A 21,227-nucleotide genomic window follows, 5' to 3' on the forward strand; every position below is an offset into this window, starting at 1 on the left:
ACCAAAGAAAGCAGGTTTGGAGTCAAAAAGTAATATTTGTTAAGTAATTTAAAGTGAAAATGCATAGAAATAAGGAAAAATTTTAGCAACGAAACTTGTACGCACCTAGAACAAATGCCAATGGTCGTGGTGTATTTAGTTGCACCAAATATTAATTCAGTGCTCGATAGTACCTAGAACAGATGTAAGATTATAAGAGTAGCACCAAATATATTTCAGGTTTAAGCAAATATAGAAACTTTACCTATATCGGTTTTGCAAGTGCCCACTTGTACCAGGATCAAAGACACCGCCAATGAAGCTATACACCTTAGAAAAATATGGCAAAACGCACAAGAAACACATAAGTTGGATAGAAACATGAAAATGACCAAAAGAACATCTAAAAACAAAATGGAATCACCATTAGTATGTAAACATGAAAATGCACACTTTAAACAAACCAACTTTGCATGTGCGTAATCATACTCCACAAAACTCATAAACATTAACTTCTCCTAACCGAATACCAACTTTATGTTTACAGAGGCCTTGATCAAAACTAACATAATCTGTTGATTTATAACTTATCTAATAAGAATCACGAGATATGCGAAAGTACCGAGCATTTAATTTCAAGAGAACCATGTATTCGAAGGAAAAGAGCCAGAAAATGATCAATGTATGCAAAACCTGGTCTATATTTCAAAACTGGAGTAAAGCTTTCATCTAGTACCAAATACATACATATATAGAGACACAAACACACAGGCATACATCTTCCATTACCTAAATCTGTTTCTTGCAAATAAAAGATAAGTACCTAGAATAGATGTAAGATTATAAGAGTAGCACCAAATATATTTCAGTTTAAGCAAATATAGAAACTTTACCTATATCAGTTTTGCAAGTGCCCACTTGTACCAGGATCAAAGACACGCCAATGAAGCTATACACCTTAGCAAAATATGGCAAAAGCGCACAAGAAACACCAAGTTGGATAGAAACATGAAAATGCACCAAAAGAACATCTAAAAAACAAAAATGGAATCACCATTAGTATGTAAACATGAAAATGCACAGCTTTAAACAAACCAACTTTGCATGTGCAAAATCATACTCCACAAAACTCATAAACATTAACTTTATGTATTTATTTATCTATCATCAACCAAATATAACATCTCATCACTGCCATTTCCGAAACTAATGAATAAACAAATTACAGTCAAAATGTAATTCAATAATAAACCATACCCAAAACACATCCAACAACCATACTTAATTCACTTGAGATGTAAAAATAACAACCACAAATGCATATCATACCAATTAACAATCTTACCAAGATAAGCTAATTATAAACCATACTTATCATTACTTCATACCAAATCATATATCTAAGTAAAATGATTTTTTCAAAATCATCATGATGAAACTATTCTTTATGCGAATTTTGAACTAAAACGTACCTTAATAATTTCAACAAGTCGGTCTACTTCACTCTCACCGAGAAGCAGAGGTGGAGTCGAAAAAATAGTATTTGTTAAGTAATTTAAAGGAAAAATGCATAGAAATAAGTTAAGTAATTAAGCAATGAAACATGTACCTAGAACAGATGTCAATGGTTGTGGTGTATTTATTTGCAACAACTATTAATTTAGGTGCTGGACAGTACCTAGAACAGATGTAAGAAAAAAACAAAAATTGCTTTATGTATTCGGATATTTTCATAAGTTCTAAGAATTAAAGGCTCAAAAGAATCCATAGATTCACAATAATATAGCTAAACATCATGTACCGCATAACCGAATGATGATGAAAGATGAAGCATATGATTGAGTTCCTAAACTTATTGATGCCCACTTGGAGTATCATTAGCTTATTGATTTTTTAAGAAGATTTCTAAAAGATCTTGTGTTTTGAAGTAGTAAAACCACAAAGTGCAACCGACAACTAGAAACCGAGCATAAATAGTAAGGATGGCATAATAACCAAGAACGAAACAACATACCGCATATAAATGCTAACAAACGGTTCAAACTTTCTAGTAATATAAATGCGTAAAAGCACACAAGAATGCTGAATGGACAATTAAAAGCTATGCTATTTAGACTCAAGTGTAACTATCATATGCATACTATATTAGTTTATTTGAGGTCCATTTTATGACGATTTTATGGACAATAGGCGTATTGTTTTACCATTGCTGTGATTTCTCTTACCAATACATTAATAGTATTACTTAGAATCTTCAGCTTTAAGAGCCAAGTCTTATCACTAATCTCCGGTTTAATCCTACTATTACTATGAATCTGTTATGATCGGCTCCTAGAAGCTACCAATATAGTACACGGTTAAACTTTTAGAGTCGATGGACTTCTGTCCAATTTGGAAACAGGCTTATGAGTTGGGATTGACTTCAACTGCTATGCTCAATTGTTTCTTAGAAAGATGGCATGCCTTTTAATTGAAATAATGTTGTTTGTGACGTAGTTAACCGGTATATTGATGAAGGTGTTGCATAGCTTGTACCAGAGTTCTATTCATTGATGAGGTCTTGTTCTTTTCTTTAGTTGAGCTGTTTTAGCATACGATATATGTCCTTTAGATGCATGGATGCAATGTATGTTTCTATGCATAAGCATGCAAACAAATGTATATCTAAGATACTTCTTAGGTCTTGACCTGCACATGCTCAAAGCATTTTACACATCATGCATGTTTATGTTCACTAAATCATGGTTAGCAGTGCATATGTTGGACATGGAGTGCTTTTCATACTTGAATCGTGCTTTAGAGAGCTCACTATCTCCAATAGTAATTTTCGCTACAAATAGAGGCATTTGTAATGTAAGGTAAGTGAAATCGATTTTGTCGAATTTTTGAAATATCGGCACTTTTAGAGGGCTAGCTTAGTTTTACATGTTAACTTTCCGGCATGCGATGCAATTTAAGAATCAATATATTAGACCTCTTCGCAAGATGAATTGTAATTATTTTTGTTTTGGGCCTGAGTTATATTTTCTATCATCATAAAAACAGCAACTCAATTCAGTAAAACTAATGTTCCTACTATATTAGTTTATTAGTATAAAATTTTGGGGTAAAACAAATAATTCATAAAATTCACAAACTTCAGAATTTATGTATTTAGAATTATGTATTTATATAAACACACAAACAATTCATATAAGTTCAATCACGAAGACGACATCTAAACCTGACTAAGTTATAGAACACACACATGGATAAATATATATATATAACTCTTATTAAGCTTTCCAAGAACAAGATTCAAATTTCCAAATTCCAGTTTTCCAGCAGGAGCTATTAAAAGAAAATACAACTCCACTTAGTACAAAACTGAATCAAGCAACACAAACCCAGATAATAAACTTGAATGAACTTAGATTATAACATAGCAAATAACGAAAATAACCAGTCAAATTGAAATCTGAAGCAGAAAAGAAATATGCTTTTCCGTTGAACCCAAAAATTATCGAGGAGATGAGCAGAGAAGAACTTACAGGTGTAAATAAAAATGGCAAAAGGGATAGTTAGAAACCTTGAAATTAGATTTGAGCATTTTAGTGTTTGGTGTATGATAGTGATATCCCGATAAAACCAAATGAGAGAACCCCATCCATTCACAGTCGTCCATGAGAAGAACATTGCACGGCATATTAATTGAAGGTTTCAAAGAAAAGCAATTAAGTAAATCAAATAAGATAAAAAAACTTTTAACCATGGGTACTTAGTAATGCGATATATATAGTGGGAAATGATTTAAGGCTTCCGTTTTCTATCAATCACAAGAGCTTGAATGTATGGAAGATTAAATTACTTCATAATTTACTAGTGAATAGATATAAAAGAAAGGGACAAAGCAAAGACAATAAGCTAAAGGAGGCAAATTACTTGGAGCAAGGCTTTGCCAATGGAAAATAAACCTCGCTGAAAGGAATAACATATTGTTAAATTGGTTCAAGAATCAAGTAAGCGAACAACGCAATCCGCTTAATTCAATCTTTTACTCTTTGCTCTTTTATTTATTTAATTTTTCTTTTCAAAATTTCTTATTAAAGACTAGTCTCGTTTTGCTTGCACAGATTAAGTTAAACAACAAGTAGATGCCTAGATGACACTATACATGGACCAAAACATTTTTCCTTTCTTCGATTCAATACATGCAATCGCAAGATAAACAAGTATGTAATTAAAAAGCCTTCAATATCACATATTTGTAGAGCGTTTATCCTCCAGCTTTGACATTATCAAGGTCGGTTTAGGTGCATACAATAAAACATTGATACGCCCAATTACTTATCATCAAACCATTCAAATATCACATGCATAGAAACTCTTATCTTTATTTGCGGTAATCACAAATGTAAAAAAAAAAAAAGTCATCTTAAACTTTGGGAAGCTTTACGCGCATACCAACCCGCCGAAACAAGATTAGATTCTGTAAAACCATGAGAACACTTGTAGTTATACAAAAATAAAAAATAAAAATAAAAGAGTGCTTGAGCATTGTTGATTGCATGCAACTCTTTACCTTGATACAATCCAACTGATGTTTTAGGATATACAAGAAATAATAAAGACCTGGACACAGTTTGAAGTTGTAGTGTGATAAGCTTGAAAAATATTAACGCAAGAAACAATTCATAAAACAGACGGATGCATGTACTTCATAAAACATTTCAAACCTTGAAATGGCTCAAATCATTAATCGTTGAACTATTTTCTTACCTTGAACTGTTTTCTTCAACCCCGAAGCCAACTTCTGAAACCTTTCCTTTCTTAATCCAATTTTCTATAGATGGAAAATCAATGGCCGATGGGAAGGGTGGATTTTAGGATTTCAAACCGGGAAGAATGGGCTATTTTCGGATGTCGAATTGGGGAAAAAATGTGATGATTCTTTAGGGATTTGGGAGTAAGGCAGAGAGGGAAGGGGAAATGAACTGGGGAGACTTAGACAAAATTTCTAAGTGTTATCGTCTCAAAAATGAAGACAACAAAACGACGATGTTTTGACAAACTTAATTTAACATTTGCGGCGTTTTTGCAATAGCGCCGCTAAAAGGGTAAGCTATTGCGGCGTTTCAAATAAACGCCACTAATAAACTAACAAAACGACGACACTTTGATCTGAACAAAATAATATTAGCGGCGTTTATACACTAGCGCCGCTAAATCCAAACCTATTGCGGCGCTTCACAAAAAACGCCACTAATAAATCCTACAAAACGGCGCCGTTTTGTTTAAAAGATGATGCTCTTTTGCGGCGTTTTTCAATAAGCGCCACTAATTCTATATTTTTTAGTGGCGTTTTTGTAAAAACGCCGCTAATGTCTCTCAAGACACAAATCATAAAACGACTTCGTTTTGCCTGATTTGAAATTTTTTTGCGGCGTTTTTTACAAAAACGCCACTAATGCATTTAAATTTTAATAGTTTAATTATTTCTTAAATTCCTTTTAAACTAATTTTGTTTACTTTCAAACAATATATCTAATTTGAAAAAAATTAAATTATATTGAATAATTATTATTTAAATATTTAATATTTAAATTTTAGGTAAATAATTTCTAATAATTATTTAAAACATGAAATGAATTCAAATAAAAATATATATATATATATTCGTATAATACTAAATCCATGCGTAATTATCTGGGAATATAAACATATACATCGTAAATACATGTATAAACATGAGATCAAGTATTTAATTAAACCACACTACGAGCACTCCAAAACCTAGATTCAACCAGAACATCATTTAATCAATTAACCCTTAAACCCTAACACTAACCCTTATAACCTTAAATATTAAGACCCTAAACCCTAAATTAATACTTTAAAATAGTACCAAACCCCAAACAACAAACTAATTTAAAACACTATACCCCAAATCCAAGATAACAAACCCGACCCATACCATTAACTTAATATATATACTATACCATTGAACCGGCCTAAACCATAAACTTAAAATATATATATTAATTCTACCATTGAACCCTAAACCATAGGCTTTAAACCTTAAATCCTAAACCCTAAATCTAAAAATAAATTTAATCAATATTAAGTACTTCTTCCACAATTTATTATAAACATAAGCTTTTACATTAATATCTATATATATACACATCAACATGATCCATATGATTTCTTGTGGGGGGGTTTAGGGTTTTGGAGTTTATAGATTAGTGTTTATGTTTTATGATTTAAAATTTAGGGTTTAGGGTTTAATGTTTAAGATTTAAGGGTTTACAGAAAGCCATAAAACGTCGATTTTAACAGCTTGGTAACTTAAATAAAAATTTGTAAATAGTTTAGTTATCAATTTGTAACTTTTCATAATTAAGTAACAAAAATGAAACTTTCTCATAGCTAAGTGATGAATAGTGTAGTTCCCATTTTTTTATAAAGTTAGCTTTAAATACAAAAATAATCAAATTAAATTCAAAATAAAAATAAGAAAATAATATGAAAATTAAATCAGATCAAATCAAAACGAGTGCCTACCTACTAAAAATGCTCTAAACTTTTTGCGGCGTTTGGACTAAAAACGCCGCTATTAATCAGTTTTTAGTGGCGTTTTGGATAAAAACGCCACAATTGATCAGTTTTTTGTGGCGTTTGGGACAAAAACGCCGCAATTTAGTGGCGTTTGAGATTAAAACGCCGCTATTGATCGACTTTTAGTGGCGTTTTGATAAAACGCCGCTATTGACTGATTTTAGTGGCGTTTTGGCAAAACGCCACTATAGTTTAGCTTTTAGTGGCGTTTCGAACAAACGCCGCTAATGTATATTATTTGCGGCATTTTTTGTTAAAACGCCACTAAAAGCGCCGCTAAAAGTCTATTTTCCTGTAGTGAATCGTCTTTGTGATAGTTTCATCAATGAATCCCAGCTTGTTTTTTTACAAGAAGGGCAATCCACATCGATTTGCTCCATATATATAGTTTTTCAAACGCACAAGCTAATGAGAGACTAGATGCACTCTTAGCGTATCTGAGAGGTGTAGAAACAATGGATGATTGAAATCAACGATGCCTTTCATGCTTCACGCCTGAAACCTTAATTGAACTCAATGAAAAAAAATAAACACAATTGGGGGAATCTGATTAGGAAATTTGAAGGAAAAAACTTGCTCTGATACCATGTTAAAAATTGAGAAACCTAAAAAATTCATTTGATTTTTCATTCATATATCTTACAAAATGATTTACAAAAATATATACAGTTATCAAACTATCATCCAAGAAAAAGAAAAAATTGTCATCTGCTAACTAACTCTAACTAATTGAAACTAACAAACTAACTATTTGTTTCAACAGAAACTTGATTTATATTATGATTCACGCATGATCTCTTATCTCCTTACTCACTTTGATGTTTGATTTTAAGTATTGGGAAAACTCACAAATTTAGCTGAGTAGAGAAACGGATAAAAGGCTCTATATATAGTACTTTTATAAGAAACAACTCATTATGGTGTCAATACACATGCCTTATTCTTCCTCCTATTATATATAAATGTACAATTATATGAATCATTTTAATGTGATACAATTAAATTAGGAAGATTAACGTTAACTATCGTTAATCATTAAGAATACATAATTCGATTAATAGACTCGCAAAATTTTAATATATGTATTTTAATTTTACTTTCAACATAAAAAATACATAAATTTGGTCAATATATTTAAATAAATGATCATGAAAGCCACAAATTCCAACAAGAAAATGATATGAAAAATGTTTTATTTTTGGGAGACTACATTTAGATGGCAATTTATCCATATATAGCATGATTTCCATGCTTCATGGGAGAACAATTCTCATGATAATACTTTTCTATTATGATGAGTTTTTCCTGTTGATAATCCTAGTGGCAGTGGTTCATAATTAAAGGAAAAAAGAAAAGGAGAAGGAGAAATCAAAGCAGGGGTTAATTATATAATTAAAAGGACGAAGGGAAATACAAGTGATAGGACTGCTTGGATGCCAATTTGGTGGCAATGTTGGACTACCTTACCTATACCTCCAGCAAAGAATGTTTTAACGGAGATTTTAATTTATTTTGTTTCGTAAACTTCACATTCCATCTAAAAATGTGAGAAATATGAGCCAACCTGTTGCTTGGAAGAAAAAGGGTCTAACAACTGGAATTTACATCCTAGATTCCAAAATAAAATAATTATTTTAAACAATTGAAAATCTCAAAATCAGAAATAAATAAAATAATAATTTAACCTCTATCCATAGCACTTAATTGATGTTCAACCTATATACTCAAAGAGCTACCCATAAATCATAACTACCATATAGATGAAATTGATTGATGGATTGTATCTAATAAGGCTTATGAAAAACTCTCCGCTAATATAGGTAAAAAGAATTTTGAGAAAGTAAAAGACATAAGGTAGGGTAGTTACTAGACCTGATTATGAGTCGGATTGATACATAATTTTAAGTCCGCTTTTTAGATTTTAGTCGAAAATTTGGCCTAAAATTTTTTCCAAACCCGACTCATATTAAAAATGTTAAACTTGAGCCTGATCTGACCCGACCTTAATAAATTTTTTATATAAAAATAAATTTAAAAATTATAATTCATCAAATATATTGAAAAATTAAAATTAATGTTTCCCAACAAATTAAAAAAAATTTAAAAATAGTATAGGCATGTAATTTGGACCAAGCTCAGATAAAAAAAAAATTTCCCAAGACTCGGTCCATTTAAAAAACATAATTTTTGTCTAAACTCATTTTTTGAATCTCTATTTTTACCCACTCTCTCACTTTTTGAATAGGTGAGCCAACCTATGATTAAGTCTAGTAGCTACCATCAAATTCTCCCTCTCATTGTATTTAATCTCAGTAAAATATGATACTTACCCAAGTCAAAACTTTTACTTAATGGTAATTACTATAAATATATAAAACTATTTAATTTGTATTATAAAATTAAGCATCACTTGTATATGTTAAAATTTTTATTTAATAAATAAATATTCTAACATTCTTTCACTTTGTCTGAACTTTATAACAATATCTTTAAGAGATAAATATTAAAATTATAAATGAATTTTGGTATAATATATAATTGTATGTATGAATTTTAATTTGGTGTAATTATGTACGTGAAATTTTAATTGTGGTTCAAATGTATACTTAATAATTTAATTTTGATTTAATCATATATATTTAAAGAAATAAATCCATTAATTTATTTTTATATTGGATAAATATAATTATTTATATATATAATTACATATTAAACTATAATTAATATATAATTTTAGTATTTATCACTATCTTTATTAATATTTTTATACATCATATATTTAAGTAGCAGAATATATTTAAACGAGTCATGATAGTAAATGTATATAGTTAAAACAGAGGTATCATGATAAGTCCTATCAAAATTGTAGGCTTGATTGATAGGACTGGGTTTTACTCGGACCGAAAAATTAACTTAGATTTTGATTCAAGAAAAACCAATAATGTTCAAGAATTAGAATTCTTAAATAACAAAAGCCATAATATGGCTTCATAGAATTGTTGAAGGATGCAACAAACAATACTCTCTAGAAAGGAGTTAATCCCAAACAAAAATAAAACAATTTTTCTAGAATTTCATAGGGAAAGATGAAAAAATCCAAGAGATACCCACAAAAGGTAATCAATCCCGAAAATCATAACAACAGAAAGATACATTAAAAGAACTTAATTGTTTTAGAGCATAATAAAATTCAAATCAGAACAACCCATAAACAAATTAGATCTGAAGATAAGATAATACATCTGAAACTCCCACTTAGAAATCGCAACTATAGTGGAGAGAAAATAAGTATCAGTAGGCACTAAAGGGGAAGCTTAGAGACGAAATCCATGGCTGGTGAATCCATATTTATGGGCAAAAATCAAGGTGAATAGTTTCTATCTCTGTGGGTATATATATCTCAAGCATAAACATTAAACAATTGCAACTAACACAAGATTTCATCTTTTTAGTTCAATTTTTAGGAGGGAAAAGAGAACCCCCTTTTTTTTTTTTTAATTCTCCTCCTATAAATCAAAGGCAGAGCTTTAAAAAAAAAAATTAAGAGAGTTGAAAGAAAAAAGTTCAAAAATGGTGGAAATATTTGTGACTGAGAATGGACTTAAAGGAGACCCAAGGCTTCAAGCTATATCAATCGCCATAAGGGTTGTTACCTTCGGTTTCTTAGTCAAGAAGCCATAGTGGTGATTGGTGAACGATGATGAACCAGTGGGTGTGTGGTGGATCGGTGGTGATCGGAGTGGTCAACGACGATGGTGGTGGCCGGTGGGTGTTGGAGTGGAGAAGGGATTTAAAGGTGTTAATATTAGGGATTATTGGGAGGGCCGGTTGAGGATATCAGGGAAAGAAAAGGGTAGCCCGTTAAGCCATGCTAGTTTCTCTATTTTTTTGAGGTTATATTTTTACCTAAATTCTCACCTTTTAGAACGAATTTTGAATTTTAAACCAAATTGAGAAAAAAAACTAAATAAAACATTAGTGACAGTTGTAGGGATAATTTCATTTCAACCACGTAATCCTGAACAAGTTTGATGGTATGTCTTTTTTAGAGGATCAACAATCATCAGTTTTGTATATGTGTTTCAATGAGCATTTCGAAGGATAAGTACTTAAAGTTGATGTTTTTACTTCCACTTTCACTTTTGTTGTTCTTGGTAAAGAACATAATTGTCACTGTAATGCCTCAAAATTTTTGACATTTATAATTTTCACCATTTTAGGATATAATTAATTAAATTCCCAAGAACATGCATTTCATTATTCATATTATATTGTCAGATTAAATTAGACACTGATAAATATCGTTAATCGAATTTAAACATGAAATATTGAATCGGGGTATAGACTAACTTGTAAAAAGTTTAAAGCATAAGGTATGAATGTGAGATATAGAGAATTGTCATTAAAGTGGAATGAAGAGGACTAATATTAAGATTTTTCCAAGGACTAAAGTTGCAATAAGACCATGGGTAAGCCATTATTGGAGGAACTCCATCTAGACCGTTAATCTCCACCAAATTTAAGCTTGAATGAATCTTGTACATGGTTTATGTTAGTGGAATGTGATGAGAAACCACTAAGGAAATATTTAGAACCTTCCTTAAGACATTTTCTCACCATCTTTATTCGGCTAAGACTAAGGAATTAGAGGAAAAGAAGGGAGAACCTAGCCAAACTAAGTCCATCTCTTCATTCTTATGAATTTCAGTGTTATTTTGATTAAAAGGATGATGCTAAGTTTAAGTAGCTTTATTACCCATGTCAAGAGAGGTTAATTTGGAGACTTGATTGTCGTCAAGGTGGGGTCTTGGAAGGAGAAAGGTAAGAAGTTGTGCCATTCATACATTCATAAACCTTGAATTGAAAATTTGGAATTTGGAATTTGTCATTGTGTTGTCTTATAGTGATTAAGGTCTTAATGTTGTATATGTGTATATTTTGAAGCTAAGGAAACTCTTGGAGAAGGAGCAAGTAAAGGAAAGACTAAAGTGGTAGATTGATAGCTTGAAAGGTGGGAATTGGTATTTTGGAAGCTTAATCAAGGTTAGCGCTCCATGATTTCTAGTGTGTTTATTATTGATTATTAATGTGGCTAAAATGTGAGGTAATAGATAACTTTAGGCTTAATGGTAAAATAAGTCGTGAATTTTTTAAAAATCAAGTACGCTCTTTCAATTGAACCTTTAACTAATTAAATTAGTTAAATAGACCTTTTGATTAACGTTGTCCGCTAATATTTAATGGCAACGTTAACATGGTTGTTAACATACGTCATGTTAATATCGATTTGTTGACGTAACTGTTAACAAATGCCATGATAGCATTGATTGTTGACTTGACATTATCACATCAACAAAAAATAAAAAGATAAAAAGATTTTAAAAATAAGTACACAATAAATCTATTGTCCAGAAGGTTCATTTGATTAAGACACCGATTTGTCTAGATTCATTCTATAATTATAAAAGAAACATATTTTTTTATAAAATTATTAAAATTTATAAAATATATTAGATATTGGTTAAAATTTTAATTTTTTATAAAATTTATAGAAATAATTTATTAAAACCATAAAAATTTGAAAAAATAATTTTCTCATTTTGATCAAATTATTTGACTAATATAACTTGCTCAAATTGAAAAATGAGGGTAAAAATATAACAAAAAATTATTAATCTTGATTTTATGATATAAGTTGGTGATGCTTGTTTTCAGATTTAAAATATAAAAAATAAACTATTTTTATAAATTTTATAAAATATTATTTTTTAATTAATTTATAATAATTTTATTTTTTATAATTTCAGATTGTATTTGGATAAAATGGTGTCCAAATTCAAATGAATTTGTACAAAAATTTATCTAAATTCATTGTGTACTTATTTCTAATGGTCAACATTAGTCAAAGGGCCTATCGGCCAGTTTTTTTAGTTCAAAAGTTCAATTGGGTGCAAAAATTTTAAAGGGATTTAATTGATTTTTTTTAAAAAAAAAAGTTGGAGTACTTACCATTAACCCTTAACTTTAGTATGGAATAAATTGATAAGATGTGATATCTACATGAAGAAGAGAGTACTGTTTAAAGAGCTTAATAGTTGTTCAAAAGAGCTTTTAAAATTATGTGATTGATGAATAAGGATGCGAAAAGAATTATTAAATGATGAACTAAAGAACTTATGAACTATCTTGAATATAGAATTTATATAAATGTAAAAGTGAATTTATATAATGGTGTTATTGTTGTTTGATTGAAGAGATAGCAAACAAGCATGGCTTTATAGTGATCATAAACATGTTAAATAGTGAGTTAAAGGTATGGTTAACTTCATTTTAGCGATGTTAATAGCTTATTATGTGATTATAATTTTGTACGAATAAAGAACATTGATTATAGCCTTGTAAATCAGGTGTGAAACTAGTTAGGTATAAATAACATGTCATAAGATATAGATAATAATACTGCATAATTATGACATATGTATTGTGTATGTTACATTTTACATCTGAGAATATCATTTGCACTTCACGTATTGTATTTTGAACGATTATCGTTATCACTTTGCAACCCGTAAGTACCATTAGCCCTATTATTGGTGTAACCGGTTAGATTTTTGTTAGTGTTTATTCTCAATGGAATAAGCATTTCCAAATTAATAAGAGATGTTACTTTAAAAAAATTATTAAAAGAAGTGTCATCTTTCTGGGTATTTTCCCACAAGAATCCGATCGATTTCCCTTTTGTTTAAATTTCAAACATAATTTCAAAGTATATTGATGAAGGTTTAAAGAAATAATTAACTTTTCTGCACCTGTAAAAATGGCATGGGAGCAATCTATTATATATAATAATTTTGGACCCTTTCTTTTTGGGGGGCCAGAATTTTTGTACCCCTTGGATTATATATGTGTAACATGTATGTATATATATATATATATATATGCATTTGCATGTACATATATTTGTTACAAAAGATGTTTTATTCCGGAAATAGAAAAAATATATTTCAAAGATTGATATCATATGTATAAATCAATTTAACTAATTTTATATTTAACTAACATCTATTTTAGGCTTATAGTCATCGTTTGCCATCTAATCATGTTACTCGAAAGTGAGTAAACTATAATATTTCGTAATTATATATTCTAAAGAATCAAGCATATGAAATTATTAAGAGTTGAATGGAGTTACTAGTAGAAGTAAGATTTGTATATATATCTATATATATATATATATATATATAAAAGCTTTCTTTAATTTAATGTATGTTATTCCGAAATCATATTAACTTTGCATAAAGAAGTTTCATGTTTTTAATCTTAAGAGGTTAGAATAAAACTTTGCATAAAGAAAAGAACAGAGAAAAGTAAAAGATATCGGCATGATATTCCGGGCCCCATTGGGTCATAGTACAGGAAAAAGTTTTTTTTTTTTATTGTTTATGTTCAGATTTCATTACTACATCTCTTAATGATGTGGTTTCTAAAATTTAAATTCGGATGAAAAACTTGTGGTTTAAAGTACCATTATTGAAACTAAGAAAAGGGCACTAAAATCTCTCATTCAAGCCCAAAACTTAATTCAAATTATTAGAATTTTAATATTTATAACTAGTTTTTTTATTCATAGAAATCGACCTCGTTTGAAATAAAAACAGTTGCCAGAAATCCATGGCACTAGTGAAAGTGCAAGTGTCAGAAGACTGATAAAGTGAGGAAGAGATGACAATCACTGCAGGTTGCAGAAGCTGAAAGTCGAGTGCATCTTTGGGAACTGGCAAAGACTTGCTGTTGTTTGAAGCCCCCCACTGATTTTAAAATGTACCAACCAAAAGTGAAAACAAAGGATGAATGGTTTTAAAATCTGTCAATGCTTGAGATTAGCTCTATTGTTTTTTTCTTTTTTCTTTTCCAATCTATTTCTGCAATTTTCTTTTCTTTCCTTTGATGTTCTATTGCTTCTGCCTAGATTTTGGCATGTTGGTAGCAAATTTTCCCTACTTTTAATATATGTCCTTGTACCATAGTGTGAAGTTCAGGTTGGTCCTAGATTTTGTAAAAAATGGGAAAAAATCTGTTAATTTTACTAGGTGGAGTAGCATTTTTAAGTGAGGGATATGGCATATTCAGTCAACTAATTATAAGATAACCCGAACCCTTGTAGTTAACCTATACTTATGAAATAAAGTCGAGTTAAATGCAATGATTTTAAGGTACATGAGGTGGAAAGAAGATGACAGACACACATAAAATTAACAAAAATGTAGATGGACCAAAAATGAATTCCGTACTATAGACCTTCTTTTACCCAAATTTTCATGCTTCTTTTAAAGGCAGTGTTGATCCAAAACCAAACAGAACAGAAAACTGAAAACAGAAGAGGACCAAGACAAGGTAGGGCAGGGGGTGGAAAGTTGAAAGTTGAAATGTTGAATTACAAGGGACATTTTATGGTTACCACAAGTTATTCTGAGGGAATCAAATAAAGAAAAGATGATGCATTGCAATCTTCCAATGTCATTGATTTTATCTTTATCTAACATATTAAAGTTGGTTTGGTTTTTTTTTTTTCCCCTCACCTGTCACCAAGCAAAACCCTTTGCTTTATTTCACTGTGTTCCATAGATTCTCTTGAAACATCCCTGGTAATGTCAGGAGAGAAAAAAAAAATACAAAATCTTATCTTGTAATAACTTTACAATTCATTGACAGATCTTGGTTTAACGAACTTGTGATCGTTTTTTATATGGGTTTAGCTGTTCATGTTTTGTGAGGAGTTTTTATCTTGAAAATCTGTTGTTATTTGAGATACAAATCTTGATTATTTGCCCAGGATTATGTTTGACGTGACAGCTTAGTTGAAATGTTCCAAAGGATGCCTTTCTCATGGCAATGGGCATCTCATTTTGTTATTTGTGGATTAGATTCCTCACATTCAACAATGGATCCTGACATTACAGGGATTTGAACTGATGAATTGTTAAAATCCCAGCACCTTCAATGGAAATTAAAGAAAACATGATCTTTTGTCTGTCAGAAAAAATGACTTTTTCAATATTTAACTTTGATACAACCGCACCATAATATAGTTTTTGTTTAGATCCAATTAATTGAACTAATCAGCTATTAATACCGTATTTTAGATAAAATTACAAGTTAAGATTTAAGTTCATTTCACTCGCTAAATCTAAACCATTTCTTCTCAAAAATAGTGTAAATTGATTGATTCAATTTTATTTACATACAATTATACAGTAATAAAAAAAGTTTCTATTTAAACAATTAACGTGCTCTTCAATCCATCTAAATAACCTAACCGAGTTGTCAATGTATAAGGGTAAAAAGACTTGTTGAATTCACTTATTCCACTAAAATAGTCACTTAAAAAGATTTTCTGATAATCAACACGGTGGTAAAGATGTTCTCGATATCAAAACTCTGTGAAGATAAACTTTTCTATTTAAGGGAACTTTGATTATATTAAAAATATCAATTAAAGGAACTAAAACAATTTAATTAAAATATGTCAATCAAGTATGGCAAGCTATACCAATTTTTCTCAGTTATATATAGCACTAACAATCTCTTCTTTCGACATTTTTCGACAAAACCTTTAATAGTATATCAAAAAAGATGAGGAATCATCAAATAATATATTGGCGACATTTCACCACCAAGTACATATCGAAATATTATTAGTATCATTATCAAAAAAATTCTCCAAAAAAAAAAAACTTCAAGTTCATCGACATCAAAAAAGAACTTCAATTTTTTTAAAAACAATTCTTTAAAAAGAACCGGCAATCACCTAGCTAGCAACCAAAACTCTCACTATCTTCATTTGGAATTATCTCCTCAAAATCTACTACAACATGTTTTCCTGCCACTTGAAAGAATACTTCAATTTAGGAAGCATAGGCTTCTTCTATGTCAACTCTCTCCGACCTTTGCTTCATAAGAATCTAGAATGTGAGGGAGGAGAAAGGCGATGCCAGCCTTGTATTCTTGGTCTCTACGTGCTTAATAATTTCATTAAATATCATCTGGCCAAGCTCAGCTTGAGCAGAAGAAACAACCTTTCGAAGGAACACAACCAGCTTCTTAATAACGAATTCCTTGTTGCTATGGCTTGGAGTGTTGCATATATAAGCTCAAGCTCAAAAGCTTTAGTTTTCACATTGTTGGTTAACTAGGTTTCAAGATCATCATAGTCTACCTCTGATGGATCATCATCCATTGTTGGTCAAAGAAGGATTTTCCTTGCATCTTTCATCCCTCCTCAAAGGAAATTTCTGTTTATTTTATCAAACTTTGTCAAGATATTTATAAGAAGCAATCGACATGGCATAAAATAGGAAGGAATGACCGTTTTGGTAGATTAGAACACTGTAAGTCTATTAGCTTGAGAGAGGCAATTTCTTTTCCAAGCAATAATAAGCTTGTTTTTATTATACTTGAACAGATATAGAAACTCATTCTTCATTTTTGCATGCACAAACGGCATTAGGTGCATCCTTTTCATACCGTAGAAAGTAGTTTTTCAAAGGTGATCATTGCTTGAAATGTCTTTTTTTCTTTAATTATTATGTGTACATTAATGTATGTGTTGATACTAACTTTTGAGGTTCTTTGTAAATATTAATGGTTCACTTCAGCTAATAATTTTCATTTACAAGGCATTTACGGGTCATAGTAAAAAGAAAAAATAAATAAGGATTGAGGAAAATAACTTTTCCTATAATTTTTTATTAATTAATAAATATTACTTTACCAAAATAAATAAATAAAAATTCATTCCATTTATTCATTCATTCATATATAGTCAATAATACCATTAAAAAGTATATTTTAGTCCTAATATATTATTTTATTTAATTCCAAGAGACGAAAACTCATATTTAACAAATCTTAAATATCATTTTAATATCAAGTCATGCACCCTTACAATTAATATATTACAACTCATCACGTTTGATAATCTTAATACTTAGATAAATTAACTTTATTTTATTTTAATTTAACTTGGACCCAACACTAAAATATCGATATCACATTCCAAGTAAAATCTTTTAACTTTTTATTTTATGGTAGAATTCAAGCCCCGTAACTTCTGTTTTTAAAATCATTATATTTAACCTTCATTTGCTATAATGGGTCTCAATCAAGCTATTTTTACCATAATAATAGTAAGTTTGGATGGGTGGTATATTTACATGTAATTAAAATAAAAATAACAGTGATGGTGAGATTAGATATTATAACAATACTGTAGCGTAAAACAAAAAATAAGCTAAACATACTGTATTGCACCCAATTACCCATCCAAACCCATCTTCTAAGTCTACCAAACTCTCACTATTACTCTTCTTTTCCTTTTCAAGATCTTGGAAGAAAGTGACAAGTTTGGATTTTGTTTCTCAATTATTAGCAAAGTCAAAACCCCTATCATCTTCAACTGTATATAGTCAATCTAGTTTTTCCCCAAAGTCTACAACAACTCCCCAATATTATACATAATTTACTTCCTATAGCTACAACAATAAGAGCAAGACTGTCCAATATAGCTAAATAAGTGCTCGCAAGTTGGTGAACATGACTAATCTCAAATTGTAAAGTGGATAAGATGCATGTAAGTATGATACTTTCAAGGTTTGAGTGCAAACAAATAACCAATATGTTATTCCTTGGAGTGGTAATTTTGGCTGATAATAAGCCTTAAACATAGCCGATGTTGAGTTTCTTGTACACTGTTTTTAAAGATTTTTAGATGCTAAAACCTACGATAGATGATAGACCTCGTCCAAGTTACTTTACTAGTCTTGGGTTAATGCCCGAATGGCCCCAGTTACACTTTTTAAACAGTGAAAAAAAGTGACACAATTTCAAACTATGTAAGCGGGTCTTGTGAGGGATTAGAAAAGAAAAGCCTTGAGATTTGCTTGCTACCAAAATCCAAAAATTTCCCGGCCATGGCCTAAGATTCCAAGATATATGTGCTTATGAAGCAAATTGATAAAGAAATTACTGAGCTGATTGATGTTAAGCAGCAATTAAACACAATATAATTTAATAGTAGACTGTAATACAGGCTAAGGGTATTCAAGAAAGAGAATATAGGATTACTTATTAATCACATATGGTTGCTGGAACCAAACAATGTCTTATCAAATTCTAAAATCCATAGAAAAAAGGCAAAAGTAGGCAAAGAGTATTCCTAAATCTGCAAAGTCGATGGCAGTGTTTTAAATAACTCAAAAGTTGAGTGTAAATTACTAATCAACACCCTTTATAAACTCCATTTGAGAACATGGTTCTGGATTCCCCTTATACAATAAAAATGGTGGTTGGTCCTTCTTGCCTAAAAACCTTGCACCCCCTTCAAGCCTTTTCATTGAAATCACCATCTTCAACCTTAGGCTCCATGAAAATCAAAACTCTAATTCACACCCTTGTCTATGCTCAGTTTTGTCGTCTAATTCGAGCATTTTCCAAAGCAAAATCTACTTTCATTCTAATTTGTAAACAAAGCAAGCCTATTCAATATTTGATTTCCAACTCAAAGACCACAAGAAAGAATTACAAGCACAAGAAACTTTTCTTTGGTTCATTCAGGCTACACTATAATTGGTGCTCTTCTCATGTAACACCAGTTCCAGCTCCAGTTCTAGAAGCAACTCATTCAACCTGGAATTCAGTGGTTTCAACTGATCAGCAATGTGATGAGGACACTGTGGAGTCTGAGCTTTCAGGTTACCTTCAATGGCTAGAAGAAAAGAAGGGTAATGGTAATTCTACTGTTGAGATAGATATCAATGAGATTGATAAGCTAGCAGAAATGTTTATAGCTAATTGCCATGAAAAGTTCAGGTTGGAGAAGCAAGAGTCTTATAGGAGATTCCAGGAAATGTTGGCTAGAAGCATGTGAAGGGTTTTCTTAATTATTAGCTAATAATCCTTCTTTTTTTGTTAATTTTATATCCTAGTAAAACTTTTCACCTCTTATATATTTTGTGTTTGGAGAATTGTATACATGATAAGAGTGTGGGGTGCTTACTCCTATTCTTCCCTTAAATTTGTGATGACAATCCCTCCTTTGTTGGAATAGAAGAGAAAAATCCAGTGCAAATTTCCAGAATTGTATGATCACTTTCATTGAGACAGCTGGTAGATGAATGCTTATCCACTTTGATTAATATATTAGGTTAATTTGGGATCAGTAACTTCATCATTTATTAAAGTTATATATAGAGTTGTTATACTTCTACCAATGTAATTAAGCCAACTTTTTCAACCAACTTGTGTAAGAAACATGAACTTCTGAAATTAATTATTAGTTCACTGATTTTGTCATGGGAAGTGTACTAGATTCAATGTCTAAATGACATATAATGTTCCTTGTTCTAATTCCTTTATACCTAATTTTTTACGAAGTCAAAGCAATTGGGGGATCTTCTTATGTAATCAAAACAATGATATGAAGCCCCACAAAGAAAGGCAAACTAAAGGAAAAACATTTTGTTGAACCTACTCCAAATCCTAAAAAAGGAATGATGATCTTGATGAATCTCATATATGATGAAAGGCACATGTATATCGCCATGGCGTGAAGCTCTTGTGACATAAGGTACCCATTGACATAATCAAAGTCACATCCTAGTTAGCTTAACTTTGATGAATAAATTAGTTCAATTGATTGAATGGTAAGGAGTTTGATATTTTTTAAATAAGGTCTTGATTTTGAATCTTGTGAATGGGGAAAATAGATATTAAAAGAATTTTTCTTTGTCCGACTCGATATAATTTTGAAATAGTCAATGCCAATATGACTGCACTAAGAGATCTTTAATTAGATACAAAACTTTCGTAGAAGTCAATGATACGTTACACTCACCACTAAGATTTATGAGAAAATTTATATAAATATGAACCCCTATCTGTGATTTATTGATCAAATGTTAACCTTCCTAAAAAAACTTAAATTCAAATCATTGTTATAAAATTTATATAAATATTAAAATTGCATTATCATTTATTTTTCATTTTACATTGTGATGATTATTTTTAAACTTGTCAAATTAATTGATTTGTTGTAAATATTAATTTACAAATAAAATGATTATCTCTTAAGAGCATGTGATACATCTATATTGACCATGACAACTTCTTCATGAAAATTCGTTTGGGTCAAAGCAAGGGCATCAAAATTTCAAAGTGTTGTATGTTGATTACCATGAGCATAGATGCTCATTTGAATAGGCCTCAATTGTTGTTAGCTAGTTGATACTCGCATATGTCACTGATAGGGTTGATAGGGCATGGCTCGACTTTTTTAATTGTTGAAACTTCTCTTGCAAAATCTAACATAGTTGTTGCAACTTATGCAAGAGCACGTGAGGGCCAAATAAATACTTATACTTGTGTTTAGAACGATGCCCACTAGTCGTGCAATCCATGAGTTTGAGAACTGTGGAGAATATCCAAATGGTTAAAAACTAATATTGAAGTTATGTTGAAAATTCGAAATAAATCTAGTAAGATTCCATAGTGCCAACTTTGATTGGACTTACCAAAGTCTTTTTGACAATCTTTTGGTGTGATTCTAGCGTCTAATGAAGTATTATACGTCTTTTAATTTCATTACAAGTTCAAAT

General features: G+C 30.4%; 1 protein-coding gene and 2 long non-coding RNA genes across 4 annotated transcripts; 2 read left to right on the forward strand and 1 right to left on the reverse strand.

The window, feature by feature from the left end:
- Positions 1-1,606: 1,606 nt before the first annotated feature.
- LOC128285547 (uncharacterized) lies at positions 1,607-3,641 on the reverse strand. Its single transcript, XR_008276003.1, has 2 exons — positions 3,548-3,641; positions 1,607-1,657 (listed from the first exon to the last, which is right to left on the reverse strand). It is a non-coding gene; the product is annotated as an uncharacterized LOC128285547 (long non-coding RNA).
- Positions 3,642-11,131: 7,490 nt separating this feature from the next.
- Positions 11,132-14,478, forward strand: LOC128284041 (uncharacterized). Of its 2 annotated transcripts, none has more exons than XR_008274346.1 (3): positions 11,132-11,397; positions 11,521-11,619; positions 14,207-14,478. It is a non-coding gene; the product is annotated as an uncharacterized LOC128284041 (long non-coding RNA). The 2 variants fall into 2 exon arrangements; XR_008274345.1 differs by having other exon boundaries at positions 14,235-14,478.
- A 4,380-nt stretch (positions 14,479-18,858) lies between these two features.
- LOC108466273 (uncharacterized) lies at positions 18,859-19,711 on the forward strand. Its single transcript, XM_017766609.2, has one exon. The coding sequence runs from the start codon at positions 18,884-18,886 to the stop codon at positions 19,499-19,501; it is 618 nt and encodes a 205-aa protein (XP_017622098.1). The 5' UTR covers positions 18,859-18,883; the 3' UTR covers positions 19,502-19,711.
- The last annotated feature ends 1,516 nt before the right edge of the window (positions 19,712-21,227 follow it).

Source organism: Gossypium arboreum, chromosome 2 (assembly GCF_025698485.1).
Source record: "Gossypium arboreum isolate Shixiya-1 chromosome 2, ASM2569848v2, whole genome shotgun sequence".
Taxonomy (NCBI): domain Eukaryota; kingdom Viridiplantae; phylum Streptophyta; class Magnoliopsida; order Malvales; family Malvaceae; genus Gossypium; species Gossypium arboreum.